Here is a 27,195-nt window from a genome sequence, read left to right as displayed (position 1 = left end):
CCTGAGATATCGTCAAGACGAATAAGATCAAAGGAAAAAAGTGCTTTTATTTTCTTAATCACATTTTTCCTGTACAATCCCCACCCACCTGTCGGATCAAAACAGCCCCCCGTCCCTAACGAGGAACCGGATTAATCCGAGTCACTGGATTGGTCAGAAGACGTCTGATCTTCGTCCTCGTCGTGCTGAGAAGAAAGATGGAAAACATACTCAAGATTCTGTACTTTCGTTAACTCATTCACTGCCGTTCACTAATTTATTCGGGAATTGAAAATATGACGGGTTTTTTTTTTGTTTAGCTGCCGATAAAGCACTGGTCAGACCTCTGGTAATGGTTTTTCCCTTCCACGAGTGAGGCAGCATTTGCCTTTTGTCCATGTTAGCGCTTTGTTATAGCTTCAGCTGTTGTTAAAGCGCTATATAAATCAATACCGATGCAATCTTCAAGTGAAGTAAGGAAACTAGCTAGCTGATAATAGCTAGGTAGCTAGTATCTCGCTAGCTATTATCTAGCTAGCGAGCCAGCTATTTGATTCAGGAAACATTCGCTATCTAGCTTTTAGCTATCTATTAGCTAGCTAGCTATTTGAGTCAGGAAACATCAGCTAGCTAGCTAGCTTTCTATCTTTTTGAGTTATTCCGGGTTGAGTGAACGCTGGCACGTGTGGCTGCCGCTGCTCACCCACAGAAAGACCTATCCTGTGACTGTAAAGTGACCTTGAAAGTTTTGAAAGGTGCTTATAAATGAAATGTATTATTATCATCATCATTATTATTATTATTATTAATATGTATTATATTGTATTTTGTACAGCCGCTCCCATTTCAATCTTAGATAACTCCAGACCCATATAACTTAAATTAAGTGTTTTTTCCCGATGAAAGAATAGAGTGTAAGGTTCTTAACGCTGTATTGAATGTTTATTTAGTCGTAAAACTCAATATTCTGTGGGTACTGCAATTCGAGTGACAATGACAAAAACCCTGGCACCGGAGTGGATACATTTTTGCACATTTTCTGGCAGTGAATGAGTTAAAAGTAGTTTTACAATATGTTTCCTGGTCACGTTGTAATTCTAAGGCGATGAAACATCAGATTACCTCGTCTTCGCTGTCGCTGCTTCCAGACGTCTCATCTTCCTCGTCATCATCATCATCATCATCATCATCGTCATCCGACGAGTCGCTCTTCTCGTCTTCCGAGTCGGACACCACATCCTGCTGCGAACAAAAGCGACCCATCAACAATCGCCGGGTTGAGCTCGATGGCTAAATCGCCGAGCGTTCGTTCGGTCGCTACCTTGGCTCGGTACGCCATCGCGCGTTTGGCCACGGCGGGGGGCGCCATCTTGGAGGCCGTCGCTTTGCCCGTAGCGGTTACCAGCACTTTAGCGGGTGGGCTACTGCTGGCTTTCGACGAATTGCGACGCTTCTGTGATATGGTCAAACAAAACAATTTATGTCAAAATGTACAGAAAACCTCAGCAAATTGTAAATAAACACAAGACTACCGTATTTTCCGGTGTATAAGGCGCACCCCCAATGAATGGTGTACAGAAGTATTCTCTCATAAGGAATTGAGTTTGTGGTACCAAAATGTTCCTTATATTTACAACAGTGCGTGTGCTGTATAAGCATGTAAATAATAGCATATAGATAGATGGCTGGATAGCGAGCTACCTACACAGCTAATAGATAGCTAACTAGATATCTGGCTAGCGAGATAGCGAGTGGATGGATAGATAGATAGATAGATAGATAGATAGATAGATAGATAGATAGATAGATAGATAGATAGATAGATAGATAGATAGATAGATAGATAGATAGATAGACAACTAGCTAGACAGCTAATAGATAAATAGCTAGACAGCTAATAGATAGATAACTAGATAGATAGCAAGCAAGATAGCTAATAGATAGCTAACTACATAGCTAGCTAGTGAGATAGCTAATTACATAGCTAGCTAGTGAGATAGCTAATAGATAGCTAACTAGATAGCTAGCTAGCGAGATAGCTAATAGATAGCAAATAGTTAGCTAGCTAGGTAGCCAGCTAGATAGCTAGCGAGATAGCTAATAGATCGCAAATAGTTAGCTAGCTAGGTAGCCACCTAGATAGCTAGCGAGATAGCTAATAGATCGCAAATAGTTAGCTAGCTAGGTAGCCAGCTTGATAGACAGCTAGATAAATAGCTGCAAGGCGCAGGCCGGGTCATCTTTTCAAGAAAATCAAGGCGTTTGTGTGCACCATATACACCGGGAAAAACAGTATGCTATTTTTCATTCCATTTTTCTTTCGATTACATGGCTAAGTATGTAGAGTTAAATTATGACAGCCTGAAATGTAAATAGTAAGCAAACACCCTCGGAAACTGCGCAAAACAGAGAGGAAAACTGGGTAAATTGTCTTTGACGGCTTAATTCCGGTTGATATGTGATAAAAGGAAGGGGCCCCGTGACAGAGCTCTGGGGTGCACCCGTGATCACCGGCAATGGCGATGAGATGATGAGTTTACAAGCCGAACGAATGCGGCTAGACGGGCAAGCTGATTAGATCATTTGAGGAGTATTTATGAGCAAAACACAAACATTTTGAATTTATCCACTCACCGAGGATGAAAATTCCTTATAGGCAACGCGATCCTGCGGAGACAAAGACTAAGCGGCAGCATGCGATTAATTGATGTGTTCCTCTGTGGGTTGGCCGACGAAGCGCCTTAATAGTCCCTGCGGTACCTTAAGCCACGCCTCCAGCAGCACGCGGTATCGCGCCTGTGTGGCATCCACGTGTTTCTTGTAGGCGTCTTTCTGGCTAGCAGTTAGCGTGTGCCAGCGTTTGCCAATCTCCACCATTCGCTCCTTCAAGCTGAAGTGGTTCAGCTCACCGTTGGTCAGGAGCTCCTGAGAGAACATTTGATAGCCGCTCCTAGTGGGACAACAAGGCCGGTAGAGGGTTTGATTAGGGGGATTCGACAGACCCGCTTCTTCTCCCGCCCTTTCTGTGCACTCACACCGGAGGTTTTTTTGGTTCTCCGTCAAACTTGGGCTTCTTCTGATTTGGCCTCTGGTCCAAAAGCTCCCTCTGTGACATAGGACAAAATGTGACGTCGTCAGATGGTGTGGATGGATTGGATTAGCCTTTATTAGTCTCGGCAATGGAGAAATGGATATTTCACAGCAGCAAAGTGATGAAAGCAGAGTGTAGACTGCAAGGTTAAAATATACCATCAATCAGGCTCCACAAAAGGAAGAAGTAGAAAAAAAATACAGGATGGCAAAAATAGTAGAAAATAAAATAAAAGATGTAAAAAAATTCAAGATGGCGCCTACCCCGCGGCGCCATCTTGAAGTCAAAAGAACAAAACAAAATAATATGACAACAGAAAGACACAGTGATTCAATCGTAAGCACCATCTATGTTGTATGAAGCAGTTCTAGATGAAAGAGGAGGATCAAAGCTTCTTTTTCACCAATGGATCCAGGATGTCACTGTGAAATGTGCACGCCTGCTACAAAGCTAAATGTTGAAAGCAAAACAAAGCTGTAGCATCCATTGACGAAAAGAATTTTTTTTCACATCTCCTCTCCCATGTAAATCCGCTTCAATTCCAAGCCGCGACAGTTCCACATACGCTTCGGCGCTCTGCGCTGACTCTCATTTTTGATGAAAGCTTTTGGACGGCTGCTGCGGGCCATGGCAGCAGTTAATTTTGGGCCTTTTCTGCACTGACAATTTCAAATAATAATAATAATAATAATAATAATAATAATAAATACATTTCATTTATAAGCATCTTTCAAAACTTTCAAGGTCACTTTACGGTCACAGGAAAAGTTTTTTTCTGCGGGTGGACAGCGGCAGCCACACGCACCAACGTTCACTCAATCCGGAAGTAACTCAAATAGATAGCAAGCTAGCCAATATATCGCCAAAAGATAGCTATCGAGACAGCCAGCCATCCAGCCAGCTATCCAGCTAGCTAGCTATCTAGATAGCTAGCTATCCATTAGCGCTATAGCCATCCATCTCGATAGCTATCTATTAGCTATCTAGCTAGTACAATATTTAGTTTTTGTTTTGTTTTTTTACTTCGAGATGGCTCCACGAGAGGATGAGGGATGAATGCCCAAAACACTACAAAAGGATTTAGAGCCGCCATTTTAGGAAAATATCTTCATATGGAAAAGTTAAAGTAAACGCACCTCGTATCTCTTCTGGTCCTCGGCTGCCTTCTTTATCCAGGGGATCTTCTCTTTCTTCTCCATGGACTTCCACGCGTCCTCCATGGCCGTTTGCGCTCGCTTGCGGTCGCTCTGCGCCACCAGATAAAGTTTTTTTAGTGTAAAGGCGGCCATGTTGCTGTCCCATCCATCGCCGAGAGGACGCACTCTGCATTTGCTAAGAAAATCCCCGGCGACGCTGTGCTGCCACATTTCCTCAGCCGTTTTGGGGGTCTCAGGAAGCTTGCCGCTTTTCTTGGTGTCGCGCCGCTCCCTGGCACCTTGGCGGGCCCAAAGCTCTGCATCGTCCTCCTAAGCGTGGGTGGGGGTAAGTATTGTGATCGCATCTAATTCACCAGAACCTTCAACTCAGATGAATACAACCAAATCAGGGTGAAATCAGCAGAAATTAATACAGTGATACCTCTGTTTACGAACCCCTTGGCTTACGAACTTTTCGGTTTACGAATGTTAAATTTATGAAAATTTTACCTTGGCATATGAACTATTTTTTGGGATACACACGGAGCTGCCACAATGAGTCATGTGTCGTTCTCCGAACAAGAAAATGGCAGCCAGCTTGTTTTGGTCCGCTATTCCCGCGCCCCCAGTCGTCGGTTAAAGCCACGTGATTGGTCAAGAACGCAGCAGTGAGGGGGGGGGGGGGGTTTAACAGACAGACAGAGAGTGAAGCCATTCTCCAAAAAAGAGAATGGCAGCCAATATTACTCTGTCCTCTATTCCCCGCCGCCAGTCTTCGGTTAAAGCCACGTGATTGGTCAAGAACGGAGCAGTGAGGGCAGGTGGTTTAAACATTAAAGAGACAGGCAGACGACAGAGAGAGTGACATAATGGATAGAAAACTGAAATTTGGACTCCTTTCAACTTTGATAGTTCAAAGGCAAAGTGTAGACTGCAAGGTTAAAATTCCCATCAATCAGGCTCCACAAATAACCCGCGCAAGCCATCTGTACACTTGATGCAAACAGAACACAATTGATGAGGAACAAGGTAAAATTATCGCAGAGAAGGCACCTACAAGGGATCATTTCTCAAGATGGTGAAAGAAGAAGGCTACGTTCCTTATCAAGTGTTTAATGCTGATGAAACCGGCCACTCCATTCCATCAAACGACCGTCACAAAGGTAAATAAAACCACTTTATTATACCGTATAGTTTATTTCTTTAATTATCATACCATAGCACGTTTATTATACGTAAAATGAGGTGTATTTTGTATAGTTTTAAGGCTTAGAAAATTAGAAAATTATGTTTTAAGGGGAGCTGGGAACGGATTATTCTCATTTTTATGGTTTCTTATGAGAAATTAATTTTTGGGATACACACTTTTCACCTTACACACTCTGTCTGGGAACCAATTTAAGTTCGTAAGCCAAGGTATCACTGTATTCTATAGGATAAGAAGGCAAAGTTTTGTACCTTGACTGGTGGCGACTTGGCCCTGTGCGGACTGGAAATGGTGGCAACCGAAAGCCGACCGCCGCCCAGCTTCTCTTCGCTTACAACTCGGTCTCGTTCCTCGTCGGGGAGGCTCTGAGAAACATGCGTCCAACAACTTTCTGTTTTTACACATATTAAGAGTCCAAGGAGGGAAGTTTAAAACAATACAATACAATACAATACAATACAATACAATACATATATTTATTTATATAGCCCTTTAACAACAGCTGAAGCTGTCACAAAGCACTTAACATGGACAGCTATCCTTTGCAGGAAATAGAGCAGTCACAAAGACAGTAGACAAGATGCTAAAAAATTGACGAATATAAAAAAACAATCAAACAAATGAATGAACAAATAATAATAATAATAATAATAATAATAATATAATAATAATAATAATAATAATAATAATAATAATACATATCATTTATAAGCGCCTTTCAAAACTCTCAATGTCACTTTACAGTCACCCGATAAGTTTTGCAGTGTGTGAGCAGCGGCAGCCACAGGCACCAGTGTTCACTCAACCCGGAAGTAACTCAAATAGATAGAAAGCTAGCTAGCTAATAAAAATAATACATTTCATTTATAAGCGTTTCCCCATCAAAAATATGACGAGAGTCCTACCTCCAGAAAGCGCTGCAGGTCCACGTCATACTGCTTCTTCCTCTGGGGAAAAAAAACCACCAGGGGCAAAGGTCAAACAACCAAATCGGCCGCCGTAAGCGACGCTAATATGCGGCGAGCGCTTTCCGAACCTGCTCGCAGCGCTTCTGAAACATGTCCTTCTCCTTCTGGGTCATCATTTTCCAGCGTTTGCTGCACAAAACCATTCGCTCCGTGCTTGGCACATCCTTCATGTTTACCATCAGTTCGGCGCAGTAGAGGGAGTAGCCATTACTGTCGCAAAAAAAAAAAAAAAACAATTTGGAATCCATTTTGAACTCATTCACTGCAAGACGTTGTGCTAAAATATGTCCACTTTGTGCCAGGGTTTTTGTCATTTTTCACAAAAATTGCAGGACTCACAGAATATTGAGTTTTAGGACTACATAAACATTCAATGCAGCGTTTGAAACCTTAGAATCTTATTTTATCTGAAAAACGAGTTAATTCCTAAGTTATATGGGTCTGGAGTTATCTGAGCTTCAAATGGGGGTGGCTGTACAAAATACAAGACAAAACCATACCCGCCAACTACTCTGGTTTTGCCGTAATGAGTACGGTTTTCATTATCCCATTACGGGTTACAGTTTATGAATGAAAATTACGGCTTCCAATACAGACAATAAGTCAAAAATTGTCAAAATAGTAAATACCTAACCAACGATCATTCAGAACACGAGATCGCTTTGTATCGCAGAGTTAATTCCTAAGTAAGTTATATGGGTCTGGAGTTATCCGAGCGTGAAATGGGGGCGGCTGTACAAAATACAATACAGTACCTGCCAACTACTCCGATTTTTCCGTAATGAGTACGGTTTTCATTATTCCATTCCGTCTTACGGTTTATTAATGAAAATTAGGGTTTCCAATAAAAATAAGTCAAAAAAAAAAATCATCAAAATAGTAAATCCCTAACAAAGGATCATTCAAAACACAAGATCGCTTTGTATAGTTAATTCCGAAGTTATATGGGTCTGGAGTTATCTGAGCTTGAAATGGGGGTGGCTGTACAAAATACAATACAATATATACTATAACTATTGATTTTTACAGTGCTTTAACAGCTGAAGCTATAACAAAGCGCTAATATGGACGAAACCCAAATGCTGCCCCCTCGTGGAAGTGAAAAAAAACACTGCTAGAGGTCTGACCAGCGCTTTATCGGCACCCCTATGCAAGAAGAACCAAAAACCCGAACAAATTCAGGAATGGCGCTCCACGTCACGCTTTTCAATTCCTGAATAAATTCGGAATTGGCAGCGAATGAGTCAATGAATAACTAGTTCTCAAATTTGAAATAAAATATCACCTCCGCTTATGGAGAATACAAATGACAGTAACAATGACAATAAAGGGGGCGCAGGAGGAGCTCACGGTGGGGGTTTAGTTGGCCGTCCGTCAAATTTGTCCTTGAGTTGTCTTTCCGCTTTGGTGAGGACGGAGCGGACGTGATCGTCCGAGCTGACGTCTGGATGAGCTTCGTGATATGCCCGCATGCGTTCCTGAACACACCAATGCACAGACACAAAGGATCAGAGCGCTATTATTATTATTATTATTATTATTATTATGTTGCATTACTAGCTAACTTTCTACCTATTTGAGTTCTTCAACTATCTGGCTAACTATCAATGAGTTGTCTATTAGCTATCTAGCTAGCTATCTATTAGCTAGCTAGCTTTCTACCTATTTGAGTTATTCAACTATCTAGCTAACTATTCATGAGTTATCTATTAGCTATCTATTAGTTATCTATTAGCTACCTAGCTAACTTTCTACCTATTTGATTTATTCAACTATCTAGCAAACTATCCATGAGTTATCTATTAGCTATCTAGCTAACTTTTTAGCTATTTTAGTTACTTCCGGGTTGAGTGAACGCTGGCGCGTGTGGCTGCCACTGCTCACACACAGAAAAACCACTGCCTACCCATAGAAAAAGCTATTGAGTGACTGTAAAGTGACTTTGAGAGTTTTCAAAGATGCTTATAAATCAAATGTATTATTATTATTATTATTATTATTATTATTATTATTATTATTATTATTATTACCTCATATTCTTTCTGGAGCTCCAAAGCTTTGCTGATCCATTTGAGTCTTCGCTTGTCTGACAGTTGCGACCATTGTCTCCTCAACACCTCCTTCAGCTCCTTCGGGCTGACCTGGAAACAAAGCATTTAGCATTTTAGCATCACCATCATCTGTATCGTCCTTATTACAACCCAAGCAATTTTTTTAACAAATATAAAAAATTATAATGTACCGTATTTCCCAGTGTATAAGGGGCACTGGCGTATATGCGGGAGGGTCATATTTTGAAGAAAAATCTGGCTTTTGGGTGTGTTTTATACACCGGAAAATACGGTACAGTGATACCTCAGCTTACGAACTTAATTGGTTCCCAGAAAGTGTGTGTAAGGCGAAAAGTTCGTCTGCCAAACCTTTATTTCCCATAAGAAACCATTAAAAATAAGAATAATCCGTTCCCGGGTCCCCATAAAACATAATTTTCTATTAAATAAGCCTTAAAACTTCACAAAATATACATTATTTTATGTACAATAAATGTGCTATTGTATTGTAATTAAAGAAATAAACTGTACTATATAATAATAAAGTCGTTTTATTGACATTTGTGATGGTCGTTGATGTAGTTGCCTCTTGATGGTATCCGAGTGAAGTTGCCGTGCTTTCTCGGCAATAATACCCTCACTCACACTGTTCCTTGCTAGCTGCTTTTCGTTAATCCAAATCAACAGTTTTTCAACCTCTTCTATTGCCTGAGACCGTTGCTTAGACAACACAGAAACACCCTTAGCCACACGTAGCAATGGTCGACTTGGCGTTCTGGTACTGGGATGCTAAGTCACACAAACGCTCACCTCGTTCGTATTTTTCGATAATCTCCTTCTTTTGCTTGACCGTAATTTTCTTTTGTGTCCTCTTCGGCGTAACACTAGCCGGCGGTTGGGTGTTTTTCGGTCCCATAATAGCAAAAGTACTCCACTCGATAACAAACCACATCTGCACTCAAAGGAAGGGTGTGTGGAAAACTAGTCCGCCAACCACCGTGTGGTTTGGTTCGTCCGCCGAAAACTAGTTCGTATGCCAAGATTATATTCTCGCGAATTTAATGTTCCTATAAAGCGAAAAGTTCGTAAACTACAGCGTTCGTAAACCGAGGTATCCCTGTACTTAAAAATTCCTACAAGTCGCATAGTTCAGTGAAAAATGAAGCGGAAAGCAGCTGAAAACAGTCCTGACCTCAGGGTGCATCTTCATGTAGGTCTTCTTCTCATGGTTGTACCAAAGCTGCTGGGGAGTTTTGGGTTTTTCCGGTACGTCCGACTTTTTTCTCTCCTCTATCAGCTCAGGGTGATCATGTCTGCAACAGCAAAATAAGAATGAACAAGCGCCAACGGAACATCACTTTTTTTTTTCTTTCCTCCCTCTGCATTACTTGAATCGAGCCATGTTCTTCCCAAACGCTTCTTTCTCGTTCTGGAACTCCGTCATGTATTTTTGCTACAAACAAACAAACAAACAAACCAAGGTGCGTTATTTCTCAGGCTCTTGTATTTCGTTTGGATTTCTTGGCGAAATCGGGATGACCTTCTTTTTGTCGGGTAGCTCTCTGTACTTTTTGGAGAGAATTTTGGTTAGGTCCAAGTTGCTCATCTCAGGGTGGATTTTGGCATACTTGGCTCGTTTCTCCATGAAAAAGCGGAAGTACGGCGTCAATGGCTTCTTGGGGAAATCTGGATGAGTCTGTTGCGAGGGCCACAAATCACAACAGGAACGTTCTTGTATGTTTTCAGAATGTAAGAGGAAACCAGCTGTCTCAGGTACAGTGATACCTCAGCTCACAAACTTAATTGGTTCCCAGAAAGTGTGTGTAAGGTGAAAAGTGTGTATTCCAAATATTAATTTCCCATAGGAAAACATTAAAATGAGAATAATCCGTTCCCAGGTCCCCATAAAACATAATTTTCTACCAAATAAGCCTTAAAAATACACAAAATCTACCTTATTTTATGTATAATAAATGTGCTATTGTTTTGTTGTTGTTTTATTTCCCTTTGTGATGGTCATTTATGTAGCTGCCCCTAGATGATATCCGAGTGAAGTTGCCGTGATGGCACTGGGACGCTAAGTCACACAAACGCACACGTCGTTCGTGTTTTCCGATGATCTCCTTCTTCTGCTCGACCGTAATTGTCTTTTGTGTCTTCTTTGGCTTAACACTAGCCTGTGGTGGGGTGTTTTTCGGTCCCATAATAGCAAAAGTACTACACTCGATAACAAACCATGTCTGCACTCAAAGAAAGGGGGTGACACAAAATAGTTCGCCAGTCACCTGTTCGACTGTGTGGTTTAAAAAAAAATCTAAAATGGATGGGGCCCCGATTTAACTCGATTGGCCAAGTATACAAAGTTGATTGAAATAAGCCAAAACGCATTCATTGAAGCAGGATATGTGTAAATTGCAAATGAATTTTTTTTGGGGGGGAATCAAATCTATTTTTAATATATCAACAAACAATTTTAATTCAAGTAAAACAATGTATTCATAATAATAATACATGTAATTTATAAGCGCCTGACCTTGAGCTTCTTGCCTTTGTAAGGATATTTCACAAAGTCAATAGCGTCCATGATGAGCTCCGTCATGGTTCTGTACTTGCGCACCTGAAGATGACAAAAATGCAAGGGTGACTTCAGGATAATAGTTTTTTTTTTTAATGATGTCAGAATTATTTCTGATTCTAAAAAAAACATGCAATGGAATGCATCATTAAAATGATGGTCTCGTGATTCTGTGCCGAATGCCTGCTTTGGGCTGCTCGAAATCAGGACAGCAGGCTGATGCCAAACTAAAAGTTTTGTCAAGGCAACATTGAGCGAGTAAAAAAAAAGACGCTATCCCTAACTCATTCACTGCCATTCACAAATTTATTCGGGAATTGAAAATATGACGGCGAGCGCCATTCCCAAATTTGTTCGGGTTTTGTTTTTTCATGCTTGGGTTCCGATAAAGCGCTGGCCATGGCCTCTGGCAATTTATTGTCTTTTCCACAAGGGGGCAGCATTTCCGTTTTTTTCCCATGTTAGCGCTTTGTTCCAGCTTCTGCTGTTGTTGCGCTATATAAACCAATATGTATGTACAGACGCTCCCCAACTTATGAACGCGATACGGTCGTTCATAAGTTGAATTTGTTCGTAAGTTGCTTCAGAGCTATATTTTGTATGGAATGGATGTCTAGAGCTTGTGTAAGTAACCTACTTGTATTGTTTTGTACTGAAAAATAAACATTAATAGAATATATGCTCTATAAAGATATGTACATGTACAACTGGAGAGAATACTACATATGTTACTACAAAAATGATCGTATATACCGTTGTTCGTAACTCAAATGTTCGTAAGTAGGGGATTGCATTGTATCTTGGACAGCCGCCCTAATTTATAGCTCATATAACTCCAGACTCTCAGATAATTTAGGAATTAGAGTGTAAGGTTTGTAATGCTGCATTGAATGTTTATGTAGTCCTAAAACTCAATATTCTGTGGGTCCTGGAATTTGAGTGACAATGACAAAAACCCTGGCACTGAAGTGGACACAGTTTTGCACTGGCAATGAATGAGTTAACATGTGATTGGTCAATTTTACACAATGTAACCCATCCTGGTTTAATGAGGGGAAAAAAACCATTAATCATCGCAAAATAAACCAATAAACCACAAAAATAAAACAAGGAAGTACCTCAGTGGATACTTTACTCCACTTTTGCCGACACATTTCTCCCGTGAAGCTCCCAAAGCCGACTTTGTCCCAGTCGAAATGCGATTCTGTGGTTTTGTACTTCATGGTGTCGCCGTCGGGAAGAAGGCTACGAATTCTCTCCAGTAGGGTCAGACAATCCTCTTGTCGCCACTCGTCTGTACCTGTGCACAAGCGCAACCGTCACGGTGACAACTATCATCTGCATCGGAACAATCGAGGTTGCTTACCTGAGATGATCTTGAGTCTGCCACTCGGAGGCGACGAGACGCCGGCGTTGCCGTTCATCGCACAACGTCTGGTACAGATGAATCCAACTGCTCCACTTGACAACACACAAACACAAAAAGGATTGCGTGAACATTTGTTGAAAGAAAAGTTGTTCATTCCCTTATCAAAACACAGCAAACCCCCCTCATTCCCTGATCCACTGGTGAAAAGGATGCTATGATCCTCTTCTATTTCATCTAGAACTGCTTCATGTGACAAAGAGGGTGCGGAAAGTGCTTAAGATTGAAGACTGTCTGTCTTTTGTGTTGTGTCACATCATTTGTCATTTTGTTATTGTTTTTGACTACAAGATGGCGCCGCGAGAGTGGCTGCCTTCACAGCAGCTCCTGTATTTTGTTTGTGCTACTGTGAAATGTTAATTTCTCCACTGTGAGACAAATAAAGGTTCATTTAATCTAATTCTGAATGGCAATTCGCACAGAGTATAAGGCGCACCTTCAATGAATGAAAAACGTTTTCCAAATATATAAATATCTCAATATTTTCCAAATATAACGCACACCACATTATAAGGCATCACTTCAGGAATCGTCATCAACTCAAAAACAAGACTTTCTGAATATTCAGCACGAGTCTTAAAACGTAAAATATAGCTATATGCGGTGGAATCTTTGTAAAATGCACTCAGTAGAAGTCATTTGAAGTGTTTTTACAAATTATGGACGCAACTTGTCCGGGGTGTCGGTTGTCCTTGAAAGGCTTTCTGATTCGGACACAGACGAAAAGATGTCCATGGCGGCCATGAATGATGACGTATTGATGTGGCGGGACGGCCGGAAATGGCGCGTGCTCTCCGGCAGGAGTCAGCAGCACTCAGCCTCCGCTGGCTGGCACCAACCAAACCAAACACAAACTGCCCGAACCTTTTTTTTTTGTTTGAACACACTGAAATAAATAAACTGAGAGGGAAACGGGTCGAAAAGACCACATGAAAAAAAGCTCGCGTTGTGGAGTGAGTGAGTCACGAGTACCGCGAAAGAAAAAAAGCATGGCACGTTTGTTAGGAACGAAAAAAAAATATCCAAACGGGCTATCTATCGCAAAGTATTTCGTTTAAATGTCGTCTGGTTGCGCTTGTGGTCGAGTTCTTTTAGGCGGCGGCTGGGTGAGAGGCGCCATGCGCGGCAAAGCTAGAACCAACAAGCCTTCACCGAGAGGCCGCCATGAAGAGAAGAGAAGGCAAGACGGCGCCTAGCAGCAAAGCAGGCCCAAAACGCTTTGGAGTGGACAAAAAGTCCACTTTGGACTCACCTCGCGGTTCCAATGGCTACTCTGTACGCTCGTCGACACTGAGTGGTGATTCAGTGGCCTCGCTCGCATCCAAAGTGGCCTTTCTTTGTGCCCGAAGCCCCGGGGAGTCTGGTCGAAAGCGATCCGACAAAAGGAGCGTCTGGTCCGGGATGAAACTCCGCCCAGCGCCGCAGGGGGAGGACCTCCGCGGCCAAACATGAAGACGAGGCGGAGAAAGGCAACGCGCGCTTTTGACTCCATACCTGCTCGGGGGGCTCTCGGAGCACTTTTGGAACATATTTCCTTTTCATTTCAATAAAAAGGCAACTTTTGGGCCCCTGTGGCGAGCGTCGACCGACAGGGCTTTCGTGACCAAGACAGCCGGTGAAACCGATGACAGCGTCGGCCATCCCGAGGACTGGCGGGACCGCGGACCTCCGGGACTTCAGACCTCGGCATTCGAGTGCTATCTCCCCGTTGCGGGGAAACCTACAGGCAGCCTGCGTTTGTCTGCCTCAGCCTGTCTGTCCGCCTACCGGTTCTCTCCAGCCTCCGGGCTGTCCTATGCGACTTCCGCTCTCCGAGCCGCCGGTACATCAAAGTGTCAAAGTACAAACTACAACCATGGCCCAGGCGAAAGTAGACGAGAATGTTGCGAGAATTCAACCCCCTCGGATGTCACCGCGAATTTTGTTTCTCTTGTATTTGACGCCCCCTGCTGGTGTGGATGAACTCCACAGCTGCCAGAGGCGCCAGTGGACACTCAACCCGGAAGTAATACAAACACCACTCAGTCAAAACATATTCACAATCAATTAAATTAATCAAATTTGAAGGTGTGTGTGTGTGTGGTTATTCGTGTTATCAATGTAATTTAAAAAAAGTAAGAAACAAAAATCCATGTAAGAATCCAAAAACCATGTTATAAATCATTTCATAACATTTCCAAAAATTTTCAAGCGACAGAATACTGTGCTAATCTTCAAATGGTTTTCAGTATTCCATGCAGGCTGGTACCAGTGTAACGTTTACACAACCACACAGCATTAATAATAATAATAATGATAAAGACCACGGACCGAGAACACAATAACTAATGTTATATTCAAGCTGGCTATCTATTAACTAGCTATTAGCTAGATAGCTAGCTTTCTATCTATTTCAGTTCCGGGTTGAGTGAATGCTGGTGCGTGTGGCTGCCGCTGCTCACCTCCAGACAAAAACGTATCCTCTGACTGTAAAGTGACCTTGAGCGTTTTGAAAGGCGCTTATAAATGAAATGTATAATAATAATAATTATTATTATTATTATTTGTATTCCCGTTGACAATGTTTAAATGGTCAAGCTTTGTTTGGGTGATTTGAGGTGGGATAATAAAGTTTTTTTTTTTACTTTCAATGCGGAAGTGCATCCAAGTTGCTAGCTATTATTATAAAATGTAAAAGGTAGAAAGTATAGTATTTTTTTGTGTCGCGAAAGAACAGAGTGGAATATTATATTTGTTATCTTCTGTATATATAAAATACAATATTCTGTGAGCCTCGAAAGATCAGAGCACACAATATTTTCCAAACAGTCATATTTATTAGCAGCACTTTCAAATAATGTTGATATTAAGGTACACGAATGGGGGAAATGAACAGAAAAACGGTGAGACCGAAGAAGACAAAGAAGTTACGAGTGGTTGAGCCAGCTGAAGGAGAAAATGTGTTTATTTGCGTGATCAGCGTCGTCGGCTCGCGGAGAAGAAGCTGCCTGCATCCCATAAAGAAAACAAGGAGAAAATGAGGACCGTGAAGATTCAACAAAAACAATCCAATACTATAATGTGACGTCATACCCCTGTGGCTGGGTTTGAGATGGATGTGGCCAAAGGAGGCGGGACCTGGCTGTCTGTTGGTGGAGGTTTGGTGTCAATGGCGAGAGGGGGCGGGTCCTCGTGGACTAACGGTGAAGCAGCATGGTGAAGATTGGTCGAGGGCGCTGGCGTTGCTTGGTTTACGTTCAAACCGCTAACCTCCGCAGTTTTGTCCTCTTTGTCACCGGCGTCGTCGCTATCCACTAGGAGACAGTTAGCTTGTAGCTAAAGTGCTAACACATGAAAACATGCTCACGAACAGTGACGTGCTAAATCAAATTGTAGCAGCGGGAATTGTTGCCACAATGTTTGTTGTGTTAACTGTGTTAGCATGCTAAAGCAGAAACTAGCAGCACCGGTGACTTTTGTGTCAAATGTGTTCAAAACGAGCAGCGTTTCTGAATGACAATTGCTAGCGTAGCCGTGGAGCAATCAAGTCCTCGGGATTTCCAAGAGTTCACTTGACGTTTGGATGAAAAGGACTAAAAGCTAGCTAGCTATTTGCTATCTATTTACTATTTTAGTTTACAGAAAAACTCATCCTGTGACTGTAAAGTGACCTCGAGAGTTTTGAAAGGCGCTAAAAAATGAAATGTATTATTATTATTTATTAGCTGGCAAGCTAGTTATATGGCTGGCTCGCTTGCTATCTCGCTGGCTCTCTCGCTGGCTGGCTAGCTAGCTTTTTAGCTGGCTAGCAAGCTTTCTATCTGTATATCTATTAGCTATATAGCTGACTAGTTTTCTAGCTAGCTAGCTATTGGCTATCTATTAGCTTGCTAGCTAGTTATTTGCTATCTATTTGCTATTTGTGACTGTAAAGTGACCTTGAGAGTTTTGAAAGGCACTTAAAAATGAAATGTATTATTATTTATTAGCTGGCCAGCTAGCTTTTTAGCTGGCTAGCAAGCTTTCTATCTGTATATCTATTAGCTATATAGCTGGCTAGCTTTCTAACTAGCTATCTCGTAGCTATCTATTAGCTAGCTAGCTTTCTAACTAGCTATCTCGTAGCTATCTATTAGCTAGCTAGCTAGCTTTCTATCTATTTGAGTAACTTCCGGGGTGAGTGAATGCTGCCGCGTGTGGCTGCCGCTGCTCACCCGCAGGAAAAAAACGATCCTGTGACTGTAAAGTGACCTTGAAAGTTTTGAAAGGCGCTCAGAAATTAAATGTTTTATTATTATTATTATTATTATTATTATTATTATTATTATTATTATTATTATTATTAAAACAAGCCTGTTACTTGTGATGAAATTAACAGCCATCAGCGCCCTCTTCTGGCGTTCAAAATTCACACAAAAGTGCTCCATCTTCTCATATCCCGATTGGACTTTTTCCAGTTTGGACGTGTCGCTTCCATCCGCAATCCTGCACACACGCCCAACCTCAATTTTAGCGGCACGTCACCCGAAAAACATCACCCGAAAATGAACGTGTTTAGTGGGACTTACTTTTGCAGCAGTGGCTTGCTGTCCTAAGAGCAAAAGAATCAGAAAGAATCATAATCAGAAAGCCTTTTACGGAAGAAGATTAGAGCCACTGAAGAAGAAAAAATATGGTTGACAAGATTCTCACTTTAAAGTCACAATTGTGAGAATAAAGTCCGAACTCTGAGAATAAAGTCAGTACTTCCGGGTAGAGTGAATGCTGGTGCAAATGGCTGCCGCTGCTCACCCGCACAAAAAATAATTACGTGACTGTAAAGTGTCCTTGAGAGTTTTGAAAGGCCCTTATAAATGAAATGTATTATTATTATTATTATTATAATTATTATTATTATTAATTATTATTATTATTATTATTATGAGAAATATTATTATTATTATTATTTAAAGTCAATTGTCAACAATTAAAGTCAACAATTGTGAGAATAAAGTCCAAATTCTGAGAATAAAGTAAGTACTTCCAGGTGCAGTGAACGCTTGTCCGAATGGCTGCCGCTGCTCACCGGAACAAAAAAAATATTATTATTATTATCATTATTTAAAGTCTGAATTGTGAGAATAAACTCAGAATTCTGACTTTAAAGTGAGAATTCTCACTTTAAATTAAAATGAAATGTATTATTATTATTATTATTATTATTATTATTATTATTATTATTATTATTATTATTATTATTATTATTATTATTATTATTATTTAAAATCCAAATTCTGAGAATAAAGTCAGGAATTCCAGGTACAGTGAACGTTGGTCCGAATGGCTGCCTCTGCTCACCCGCACAAAAAAAATTATTATTATTATTATTATTAGTAGTAGTAGTAGTAGTAGTATTATGATGATGATAATTATTATTATTATTATTATTTAAAGTCTCAATTCTGAAAATAAAGTTTAAACTCACTTTAAAGTGCGAATTGTGAGAATAAAGTCAGAATTCGATTGCATGTTGATCCTGACCTGCAAAAAGACGGCCATCTCAGCGTGGTCCATGATCTTAATGGCGTCCTCCAGTAGCTTAGCGGTATCCTCCAGATGTTGACCATACTTCCTGCTGAGCCCCGTGATGTAATCCACTTTTTCCTGTTGCTCGGCGACAATGCGTGCGATTAGCTCGCCTTTTCGCTCCTCCAGCACGGCGAAGAGATGGTCGAACGACTCGCACACCTTGGATTTTTGTCGGCCACCATTATCCTAGAAACACGGCCGACTCAGACTTGTCGTTTATCGCAATGATGGGGGGTTAGCTAACGGCGCCATCGGCGTAAACTGACATCCACCACGCGGCACGTTTCGTCCAACTGCCCCATGACGGCTTGGATCCTTTCGTTGGCTCCCACGAGTAGCGAGATGCACTCGCTCAGCTCGGCCTGATGACAAACAACGAACAATACAAAGAACGACAGATTTTTCAGCACTTATGTTATAAATAACGTTGTTGCTAAGTGTCGCTTATCATGCTACCTATCTTGCTGGCTCGCTAGCTATCTAGCTAGCTATTAGCTATCTAACTGGCTAGATAGCTAGCTATTATCTATCTAACTGACTAGCTAGCTATCTATTGGCTATCTATTAGCTAGCTAGATTTCTATCTATTTGAGTTACTTCCGGGTATCTGTCTATTCTATTAGCTATCGAGCTGGCTAGCTGGCTCTTGCTGCTTGGTATCTAGCTGCCTATCTATCTAGCTATAAGCTATCTATTAGATTGTGAGCTAGCTTTCTATCTGTTTGAGTTACTTTCGGGTGGAGTGAATGCTGGCTGCCGCTGCTCACTCACAGAAAAACTGATCCTGTGACTGTAAAGTGACCTTGAGAGTTTGGAAAGGTGCTTAGAACTAAAATGTATTATTATGATTATGATGATGATGATGATGATGATGATTAGCATTATTATTATCGTTGTTATTGTTGTTATTATTATCATTATTATTATTATTATTATGTAAAACTTTCTTGCATCATCTGAGTTACGACAGTACTTGCTATAGTCTGTTCACTATTCTAGAAAGGGAGATGTGGTAATAGCTTTCATGCCTTTATATTGAAAGGACCTGACCGGATGTAGGGGGAACGATTGATAGAGCTTGGTGTTCAATAAACTGTAGTAGCTTGTTCGGAACCGACCGAATATTATTGACCCACATCGCGACAAGGACGACCCGCAATCGACAAAAATCGGGTTGACGGGAGAGTTTATACCTTTTGTTTTGAGAAGACGACGTCCAGTTGCGCCACCTGGCAATCTTTGTGGCTGCCGAAAACTTTGCAGAGGGAACAGGTGGGCACGCCGCAACTCAGGCAATAGATGTTGATCTTCTCCTTCTCGTGATGCTCGCACACGGGATGCTCCACCGCCACGACAGGAAGTGATGGCGCCTTACTGACATAATGTGACGACGTGAATACATTTTGGAAGGGCAAGGATCCCCGTTTTCATATGTTTATTTTTTTTTAATATGTTTGCATTATTCATCCCCATATAATAATAATAATAATAATAATAATAATAATAATAATAATAATAATAATAAACAATAATAATAATAACAATAATAATAGTAGTAGTAGTAGTAATCATAGTAGTATTAGTAATAATAATAATAGTAATAATAGTAGTAGTAATAATAATAGTAGTAGTAATAATAGTAGTAGTAGTAATAATAGTAATAATAATAATAATAATAATAAATAATAATCATAATAATAATAGTAGTAGTAATAATAGTATTGGTAGTAATAATAATAGTAGTAATAATAATAATAAAAACAATAATAATAATCATCATCATAATAATAGTAGTAGTAGTAGTAATAAAAAAATAATAACAGTAGTAGTTATAATAAAAATAATAATAGTAATAATAATAATAGTCATAATAACAATAATAATAACAATAATAATAATAATAATAAGTTTCACTTATAAGCGCCTTTCAAAACTCTCAAGGTCACTTTCCAGTCACAGGATAAGTTTTTTTTCTGTGGGTGAGCGGCGGCAGCCACATGCGCCAACGTTCACTCAACCTGGGAGTAACTTAATTAGAATAGTAAAACAAATTGATAGCAAGCTAGGTAGCAAGCCAATAGTTCGCTAATAGCTACCCAGCTAGATAATAATAATAATAATAATAATAATAATAATAATACATTGAATTTATAAGTGGCTTTCAAAACTCTCAAGGTCACTTTACAGTCACAGGATAAGTTTTTCTGTGGGTGAGCAGCGGCAGCCACACGCGCCAGCGTTCACTCAACCCAGAAGTAACTGAAATAGAAAGCTAGCTAATAGATAGCTAACAGTTAGCTAGCTAGGCCTTCACTCAACCCGGAAGTAACTCAGATAGAAAGCTAGCTAGCTAATAGACAGCTAATAGATAGCTAAGTAACTCGGATAGAAACATAGCTAGCTAATAGATAGCTAACAGATAGCTAGCTAGGCCTTCACTCAACCCGGATGTAACTCAGATAGAAAGCTAGCTAGCTAATAGACAGCTATCCGGAATAATTCAAATAAATAAAAAGCTAGCTAAAAAATAGCTAATAGACAACCAGCCCACCAGCTAACTAATAGATAGCTAACAGAGTGGCAGCTAACTAGCTAGCCAGCTGGCTTGATAGCTAATAGATAGCCAGCTAGCTAATAGATACCCAATAGATAAATGTATGTAATGTATTATTATTATTGTTATTATTATTATTATTATTATTATTATTATTATTATTATTATTATTATTATTATTATTATAAATGCACATTTGTGTAGCTGTATTTGTCCGGACCTGCTGCTTCCTTGTTTGTACATATCAATGATGTTCTCCACGAGCAAGTTTCTCTGCAGTCCGTAGACGCCGTGGCGATCCAGAAGAACCTCGTGGCGGCACGACGGGCAGCGGAAGCGGCCGCTTGATGAAACTGTAGAGCCAATCCTGGAGGTCAGGTAGGGGTTGGCTGCCTGTGAGTGGGGGGGGGGGGGGACCAACGGAGGTGAGGAAATTTATTATTATTAATAATAGTAATAATAATAATAATAAGAATAATAATAATAAGAAGAAGAAGAATCCATTTCATTTCTAAGCGCCTTTCAAAACTCTCAAGGTCACTTTACAGTCACAGGATCAGTTTTTCCTGCGGGTGAGTAGCGGCATCCACACGCGCCGGCGTTCACTCAACCCGGAAGTAACTCAGTCTCAGGGGCGGAGCTACAGTTTTATGAAACAAATATTGAAAAATCGGGGTTCTACCTGTCTTTACGACCAACTAAGATTTCTATCTATTTGAGTTACTTCCGGGTTTAGTGAATGCTGGCTTGTGTGGCTGCCGCTGCTCACCCGCAGAAAAACTTATCCAGTAGACTGTTAAGCGACCTTGAGAGTTTTGAAAGGCCCTTTGAAATGAAATGGATTATTATTATTAGCTACCTACTAGCTATCTATTAGCGGTCTAGCTGGCTGGGTAGCTATCTATTAGCTATCTATTAGCGGTCTAGCTGGCTGGCTAGCTATCAGCTATCTATTAGTGGTCTGGCTGGCTGGCTAGCTATCTAGCTAACTATCTATTAGCTAGCTAGCTTTCTATCTATTCGAGTTACTTCCGGGTTGAATGAACGCTGGCGCTTGTGGCTGCCGCGTCTCTACGCACAGAAAAAATTATCCAATGACTGTAAAGCGACCTTGAGAGTTTTGAAAGGTGCTTAGAAATGAAATGTATTGTTATTATAAGAAGGCCAGGTTATCCCTGACTGCCCAACACTGCATTTTAATGATAATTTACTCATCAACTTATTAATGAATTATGCTAGGTTAGCAAAATTAGCATCCGCCACTGTGTCCATTTCATATCACGCACCTGGAAGACGTCATTGGCACACTTGCGACACAGGTTGTGTTGACATGGTAGGATGACAACAGGCTTGGAGAACATCTCCAAGCAGATCGGACAAATCAGTTGCTTCTCCAGACTCTCCATGGTCTACCCCAAGACAAAAAGACCAAACCAGGACTCTGTAGACACCAGGACACTCCGGTGACCATAAACTGTCAAGATCCGGACACCGTTGCGAAGACCACGGACAGAACTGTGTAGACCAGGGACGCTCTGGAGGACAATGAAGGAGTCAAGCTGGAAAAGTGTGTCACATTAGACTCTGTTTTTAGACACACACAAGCACGTCAACTGTTGCCATGCCGACATGCCCATATATGTCCAAAGTCATGGGAGGCATGACAGAAAGCGTGTGTGTGTGTGTGTGTGTGTGTGTGTGTGTGTGTGTGTGTGTGTGTGTGTGTGTGTGTGTGTGTGTGTGTGTGTGTGTGTGTGTGCGTGTATGTTTGTATGCTTAGTCTTGTGAGGACCACTAACATTTCATACCATACATAGTGAGGACATTTTTGACAAGTGAGGACCTTTTAGACGGTCCTCACAAGTTTTTCATTCTAAAGGCTTCTAGAGGGTCTATATATGCATCTGTTAACGTTTCAGAGAGGTCCTCACAAATTCACCCAAAATGATTTTTTGGTGTGTATTTTCATTTTACTTGGATACGCACATTTTTTAGTGACTATGTGTGTTTATATGTGTGTGTGCGTGGTTAAAGAGAGTAAAAATGTTCATAGCACAAAAGGTAAAACCATATTTCAACCCAATTCACTACAGGGGTGAGGACTTTGAATATACCAATTGAGAAACCTCACTCCTGCTGTTATTTCAGTTTCAAGTCCACTTTTTAGTTCTTTGTTTTTAAAGAAGTTGAAGTGGGAAATTGGGTGACATTTGGGTGGTCTTCACTCCTTACCTGGAGTTATCCGGACACCTCACAAAACCATTGAAACAGGAATGTGTGTGTGTGTGTGTGTGTGAGAATGGAATGTAAGAGAGAGAGGGACAAGATGGCACCCAGGCACAGTATGACTTATATCTACGGCTACCACAGTTATGACCAGAGGGAGCGTGACCTCTGTTATTTACTCGCAAAGTCACCATATTTTGTTCCTTGAACAACTTTATTGAATAGTATCATGACAAAAAAAAAACAAAAGACAAAGCCTGTTTTGAGAATTGTTGACTCATTTTGGACTCATAGCATAATTACAAAACTCTTAAGATGGTAGACTGAGATAGTTCATTGACTGAAAATCACTACAGTGACAGGGTAGTCCAGAAATAAATATAAAGGAATAAATTACACATTCCTCTATTGACTATCACTAAAGAAAATCTGAGAGGAGTTGAGGATCGAGGTATACTTGACAAATTGTATGAAATAAAGTGAGCACGAACTAAACCTAAACCAACAAAGATCATCAGAACAAAAGCGTCCAAAGTAACAAACAAAACCATGACTTTAATTTCTTTGTTCTCACTGGACACATCGCAAACGGAAGTGGAAAAACTTTTTTATACTTTGCTTCAAAAAGATTAAAAAGATTACAATGACCAAATAGGATTTTTGCTGTTTCACTGTGCATTTTATTTTAAAAGTTTTTTTTTTTTAATTTAAAGTATTTTTAGATAGATTTGTACAACAGTGAACGAGAACATGTAAATAGTAATTTGTTTAACGCTTGTATATATTTAAAGGTACTTAGATGTATACTGCTCACTGAACACAATGCATGAAAGAGGAAAGGATCAAACCGTCCTTTTCAGCAGTGGATCAGGGACGTAATGGTGGAATGTGCACATCTACTAGAAACTAAATGTTGAAAGCAAACACGCAGCTGTAGCATCCGTTGACGAAAAGAGAAATTGTATGAAATAAAGTGAGCAGGAACTAAATCTAAAACAACAAAGTTGTCAGAAAAAAAGAGTCCAAAGTAACAAACAAAACCATACCTGAGAAGAAAGTAAATGTGGCATCGACGAAAACGTAGAAGACCTATCTCGGAAATTTCTATAAAGACCAGTTATCATGGTGATGACATCATCATGTATAGGTGTCTCCATATCTGCGCCGTCCATCCGAGATGAGTTGCGTTTTCTCGCTAGCATTGGTCGGCTGCTGGACGACGGGCGCGTTCACGTCTGCTGCGAACAAACGAGTCAATGGAGGAATTTAGCAAACGTTTGGCCGATTTACAGAGTGAACGAACTTCTCACCATTGGGCAGATGTTCTAGCTCCTCTTCCTCCTCCTGGACATTGCTGAAGGATGTCTCCATCGCCTCGTCAGCGGCGGGCGTGGTCCTGAGACCCGCGCAGCAGAAGTCGCAACAGCAGCACAAGCAGCAGCAGCAATAACATCCAGTCAGGATCCCGCACAGCGTAAACAAACCCTGAATTAAAAAGCCATCACGCTCAATATCGTCAGAGCCAAAATGGCTTCCCGCGTTAGCCCTGACCAACCTTAGCCCACCAGGTGGTTAGCATAAAGTAAGCGTTGAAATGGTCTTCTCCGAACTGCTCAGCCATGCAAAGCCCCAGGGAACCGTAAGCATCGTAGATGTTCCTCTTGCCCGGGTCGGATAGGACGGTGTGAGCCGCGTTCACCTCCTTAAACTTCTCCCCGGCCTCGGGGTTGTCCGGGTTCTTGTCCGGATGGTAGCGAAGCGCCAGTTTCCTGACAAAAACCGCACATGACTCAAATTGGATTGGATGTACAGTGATACCACGGCTTATGAACGCTTTAGCTAACGAACTTTTCGTCTTACGAAGGTTAAATACACGAGAATATAATCTTGGCATACAAACTATTTTTCGGGAAACACACAGAGCGCCACAATGAGTGATGTGTCATTCACGAACGAGCCGGTTCTTGGAGCTCCTAAGAAGGAGCTGAAAATGGCAGCCAACTTTTTGTTGTCCTCTATTCCCCACCCCCAGTCTTCGGTTAAAGCCGCACGTGATTGGTCAAGATCCGTGGTAGAGGAGGGAGGCGACACACGCAGCAGTGAGTGGGGGGAGGGGTTACAGAAAGACACACACACACACACACGAAATGGAGACGACAGAGCTTGAAACAAAAAAAAAAAAACAAAAGTGAAATGGCAAGAAAATGGATAGAAAACAGTGAAATTTGGACTCGTTTCAACTTTATTGATAGTTCAAAGGCAAAGTGTAGACTGCAAGGTTAAACTATCCCATCAATCAGGCTCCACGAATAACCCGCACAAGCCCTTTGTATGATTTGAAGAGAACATACAAGCAAGGGAACCAGGTCTGCCTGCATCTGTTGCTGTTGCAATATCACATCTTCTAAGATGTACAACACAGAGCTCCTTGAAGGACTTTATGCAAAAAGCTATCCATTCCATCAAGCCATCAACGTCTATCACAAAGGTAAATAAAATGAATTTATCATACAGTCCAGTTTATTTCTTTAATTACAATAACATAGCACATTTATTATACATAAAATAAGGTATATTGTGTGTCGTTTTAAGGCTTATTTAGTTGAAAATGATGTTTTATGGGGACCTGGGAACGGATTATTCTCATTGTAATGGTTTCTTATGGGAAATTAATGTTTGCAATACACATTTTTCACCTTACACTTTCTGGGAACCAATTAAGTTCGTAAGCCAAGGAATCACTGTACCTTTATTCGTCTCGCAGTGGAGAAATTTACATTTCACAGCAGCAATGTTATGAAAGGAAGAAGAAATGAAAGAAAGAAGCAGAAAAAGAAAATACAGGAACTGCTGGAAAGGAAGCCATTCTCGCGGCGCCATCTTGAATACATCGACAGGACAGGTTTCACTTGCAGCATCAACACCGGAGTAGGCGTGGCTTTTACCTGTATGACTTCCGGATGTCATCGTGACTGCATCCCGGTTCCAGACCGAGGAGCACATACAGAGACTCCCCCGATGCCGACATGGCTCGCTGCCTGCCATCCGACATCCTGACACCATCACCTGACCGCCACAAAACACTCGTATAGTCAGAAAAGACGAAACAACATCAGAGAAGTGTGGCGTTTTATGTGACGAAGCAGACACACGCGCTATCCTTGGTAAAACTTTATTGACCGTGACTTGTTGCAGCAACCGGCATGGGAAGAGTGAGAACATTTACACAAACGTAAGGTACGGCAAGTCTGTGCGTCCAAACAACCTGTATATAACTGTTGTTGAACGGAAGTCAATAAAAGAGATGAGAAGACAAATGAGATGTGGCCAAAAAGGTTCAAAAGACAGGACAAAATAGGATAAAAAGAAAATAGAAGCGAACAGAAATGTCAGTAGAATAAAGAAACTCAAAGTGAAGAGGACTAAACGGAACAGAAGAAAGGCCAAGCGATTAGGTACCTGTGTGCTTGATTCAGGTTCTGGTTGTATCTCCTGGTCCCGCTTGTGGTAGCGTGTGAGTCCATGAAACATTCAGCTGGTGGACTCCGGTGTCCATTAGTAGTATCGCGTTTCTCGTCGCTATGGAGACCGCGTAAGGAAGGGCAAAAGCTCACATTGACGAGCAGGTGAGGCGTAAGGGGGATTTTGACACATTTGTGTCACATTCTCCTCCATAACACCAGGGTGCGCCGCTGCATCAGTCGAGAAAGCCGCCTGCCACGAGAAACAGCCATCTAAAAAGGTTCGCATCGTTAATCTGGTACCAACACAAACACATTGGAAAAAAAGGCAATAAACGATAATACATCTACCGCTATTCCCATCTCCAGCCTCAATCGGAACATCCAACATGGCAGACAACATGGCAAACACAAATATGCAATACGTTTTACTGGAGGAAAAAAAACGTATTTCTTTTTGATCGACTGTCCATCGTGTTAAGATATTTCAATATTTGTTATTATGGTCGCTGTTTGGGAATCAAGCATATTTGAGGTGTTTCTTGGTGTAAGACGCTTATTTTGCGACATTTATTTTGCCGATGACCATTTTATATTTACTTCCCGGTTGAGTGAACGCTGCTCGAAGGCAAAAAAAAAACTTTTCCGGTGAGTGTAAAGTGTTTTATTATTATTATTATTATTCTGAATGGATGACATTGCCGCTTATCGTTTTATATTTGAGTTACTGTACTTCCGGGTTGAGTTAAGATGGCGGGTCTGGCAGCCGGTGCTCACCCGCGGAAAAAAATATCCTGTGTAAAGTGTGCTTGAAATGTATTATTATTATTATTATTATTATTATTATTATTATTATTATTATTATTATTATTATTGTTATTATTATTATTATTATTATTTTATTATTATTATTATTATTATTATTCATTGGGCTTTAAATAACGTCATCATAATCACCCAACCAGTAGGTGGCA

The 27,195-nt window shown here is 40.9% G+C and overlaps 3 protein-coding genes across 7 annotated transcripts; all 3 read right to left on the bottom strand.

Moving 5' to 3' along the window:
- Positions 1-27: 27 nt before the first annotated feature.
- Positions 28-14,343, bottom strand: ubtfl (upstream binding transcription factor, like). 3 transcript variants are annotated; one of them, XM_089007463.1, is made up of 20 exons: positions 13,686-14,343; positions 12,374-12,468; positions 12,126-12,307; positions 10,966-11,049; positions 9,973-10,128; positions 9,821-9,885; positions 9,625-9,745; positions 8,412-8,522; positions 7,732-7,859; positions 6,450-6,591; positions 6,319-6,360; positions 5,665-5,778; positions 4,393-4,536; positions 4,207-4,317; positions 3,015-3,085; positions 2,740-2,929; positions 2,614-2,661; positions 1,301-1,432; positions 1,102-1,218; positions 28-185 (listed from the first exon to the last, which is right to left on the bottom strand). In XM_089007463.1, exons 2-20 carry the CDS (start codon positions 12,429-12,431, stop codon positions 132-134), a joined length of 2,070 nt encoding a protein of 689 aa, XP_088863589.1. In that variant the 5' UTR covers positions 12,432-12,468; positions 13,686-14,343; the 3' UTR covers positions 28-131. The 3 variants fall into 3 exon arrangements, with proteins under 3 accessions (XP_088863589.1, XP_088863587.1, XP_088863586.1); XM_089007461.1 differs by having other exon boundaries at positions 1,102-1,221; positions 12,374-12,460; positions 13,686-14,341; XM_089007460.1 differs by having other exon boundaries at positions 1,102-1,221; positions 13,686-14,340.
- Positions 14,344-15,236: 893 nt separating this feature from the next.
- Positions 15,237-22,109, bottom strand: LOC148891090 (E3 ubiquitin-protein ligase TRIM63-like). Of its 2 annotated transcripts, XM_089007558.1 has the most exons (10): positions 21,821-22,109; positions 20,755-20,927; positions 19,174-19,354; positions 18,247-18,342; positions 18,140-18,166; positions 17,933-18,055; positions 16,981-17,003; positions 16,773-16,897; positions 15,506-15,726; positions 15,237-15,420 (listed from the first exon to the last, which is right to left on the bottom strand). In XM_089007558.1, the coding sequence occupies exons 1-10, from the start codon at positions 21,938-21,940 to the stop codon at positions 15,340-15,342; spliced, it is 1,170 nt and encodes a 389-aa protein (XP_088863684.1). In that variant the 5' UTR covers positions 21,941-22,109; the 3' UTR covers positions 15,237-15,339. The 2 variants fall into 2 exon arrangements, with proteins under 2 accessions (XP_088863684.1, XP_088863683.1); XM_089007557.1 differs by having other exon boundaries at positions 17,933-18,166; positions 21,821-22,088.
- An 834-nt stretch (positions 22,110-22,943) lies between these two features.
- On the bottom strand, positions 22,944-26,852 carry LOC148891089 (dnaJ homolog subfamily C member 5-like). Of its 2 annotated transcripts, none has more exons than XM_089007560.1 (5): positions 26,220-26,852; positions 25,706-25,826; positions 24,316-24,529; positions 24,071-24,245; positions 22,944-23,998 (listed from the first exon to the last, which is right to left on the bottom strand). In XM_089007560.1, the coding sequence occupies exons 2-5, from the start codon at positions 25,810-25,812 to the stop codon at positions 23,898-23,900; spliced, it is 597 nt and encodes a 198-aa protein (XP_088863686.1). In that variant the 5' UTR covers positions 25,813-25,826; positions 26,220-26,852; the 3' UTR covers positions 22,944-23,897. The 2 variants fall into 2 exon arrangements, with proteins under 2 accessions (XP_088863686.1, XP_088863688.1); XM_089007562.1 differs by having other exon boundaries at positions 22,957-23,995; positions 26,220-26,850.
- Between the last annotated feature and the right edge of the window lie 343 nt (positions 26,853-27,195).

The sequence above is a fragment of the Hippocampus bargibanti genome, linkage group LG11, assembly GCF_051943395.1.
Source record: "Hippocampus bargibanti isolate YZ-2025 linkage group LG11, ASM5194339v1, whole genome shotgun sequence".
Classification (NCBI taxonomy): domain Eukaryota; kingdom Metazoa; phylum Chordata; class Actinopteri; order Syngnathiformes; family Syngnathidae; genus Hippocampus; species Hippocampus bargibanti.
Note: the sequence above shows the minus strand (reverse complement) of the source record. Positions and strands in the feature narration are given on the sequence as shown.

What these genes read in the sequence shown, in the direction of transcription:
- ubtfl (XM_089007461.1), bottom strand. Translation starts at nt 12,431, where the DNA reads ATGAACGGCAACGCCGGCGTCTCGTCGCCTCCGAGTGGCAGACTCAAG. An exon ending in GGAGTAAAGTATCCACTGAG is followed by an intron (nt 11,050 to 12,125) that starts GTACTTCCTTGT and finishes TGTCATCTTCAG; the next exon opens with GTGCGCAAGTACAGAACCAT. An exon ending in CCAAGTCGCCACCAGTCAAG is followed by an intron (nt 4,537 to 5,664) that starts GTACAAAACTTT and finishes ACCCACGCTTAG; the next exon opens with GAGGACGATGCAGAGCTTTG.
- LOC148891089 (XM_089007560.1), bottom strand. Translation starts at nt 25,812, where the DNA reads ATGTCGGATGGCAGGCAGCGAGCCATGTCGGCATCGGGGGAGTCTCTG. An exon ending in GACATCCGGAAGTCATACAG is followed by an intron (nt 24,530 to 25,705) that starts GTAAAAGCCACG and finishes GGTTTTTGTCAG; the next exon opens with GAAACTGGCGCTTCGCTACC. An exon ending in TAACCACCTGGTGGGCTAAG is followed by an intron (nt 24,246 to 24,315) that starts GTTGGTCAGGGC and finishes TTTTTAATTCAG; the next exon opens with GGTTTGTTTACGCTGTGCGG.
- LOC148891090 (XM_089007557.1), bottom strand. Translation starts at nt 21,940, where the DNA reads ATGGAGAGTCTGGAGAAGCAACTGATTTGTCCGATCTGCTTGGAGATG. An exon ending in AGATGGCCGTCTTTTTGCAG is followed by an intron (nt 17,004 to 17,932) that starts GTCAGGATCAAC and finishes TTTTGCTCTTAG; the next exon opens with GACAGCAAGCCACTGCTGCA. An exon ending in TCTCAAACCCAGCCACAGGG is followed by an intron (nt 15,421 to 15,505) that starts GTATGACGTCAC and finishes TATGGGATGCAG; the next exon opens with GCAGCTTCTTCTCCGCGAGC.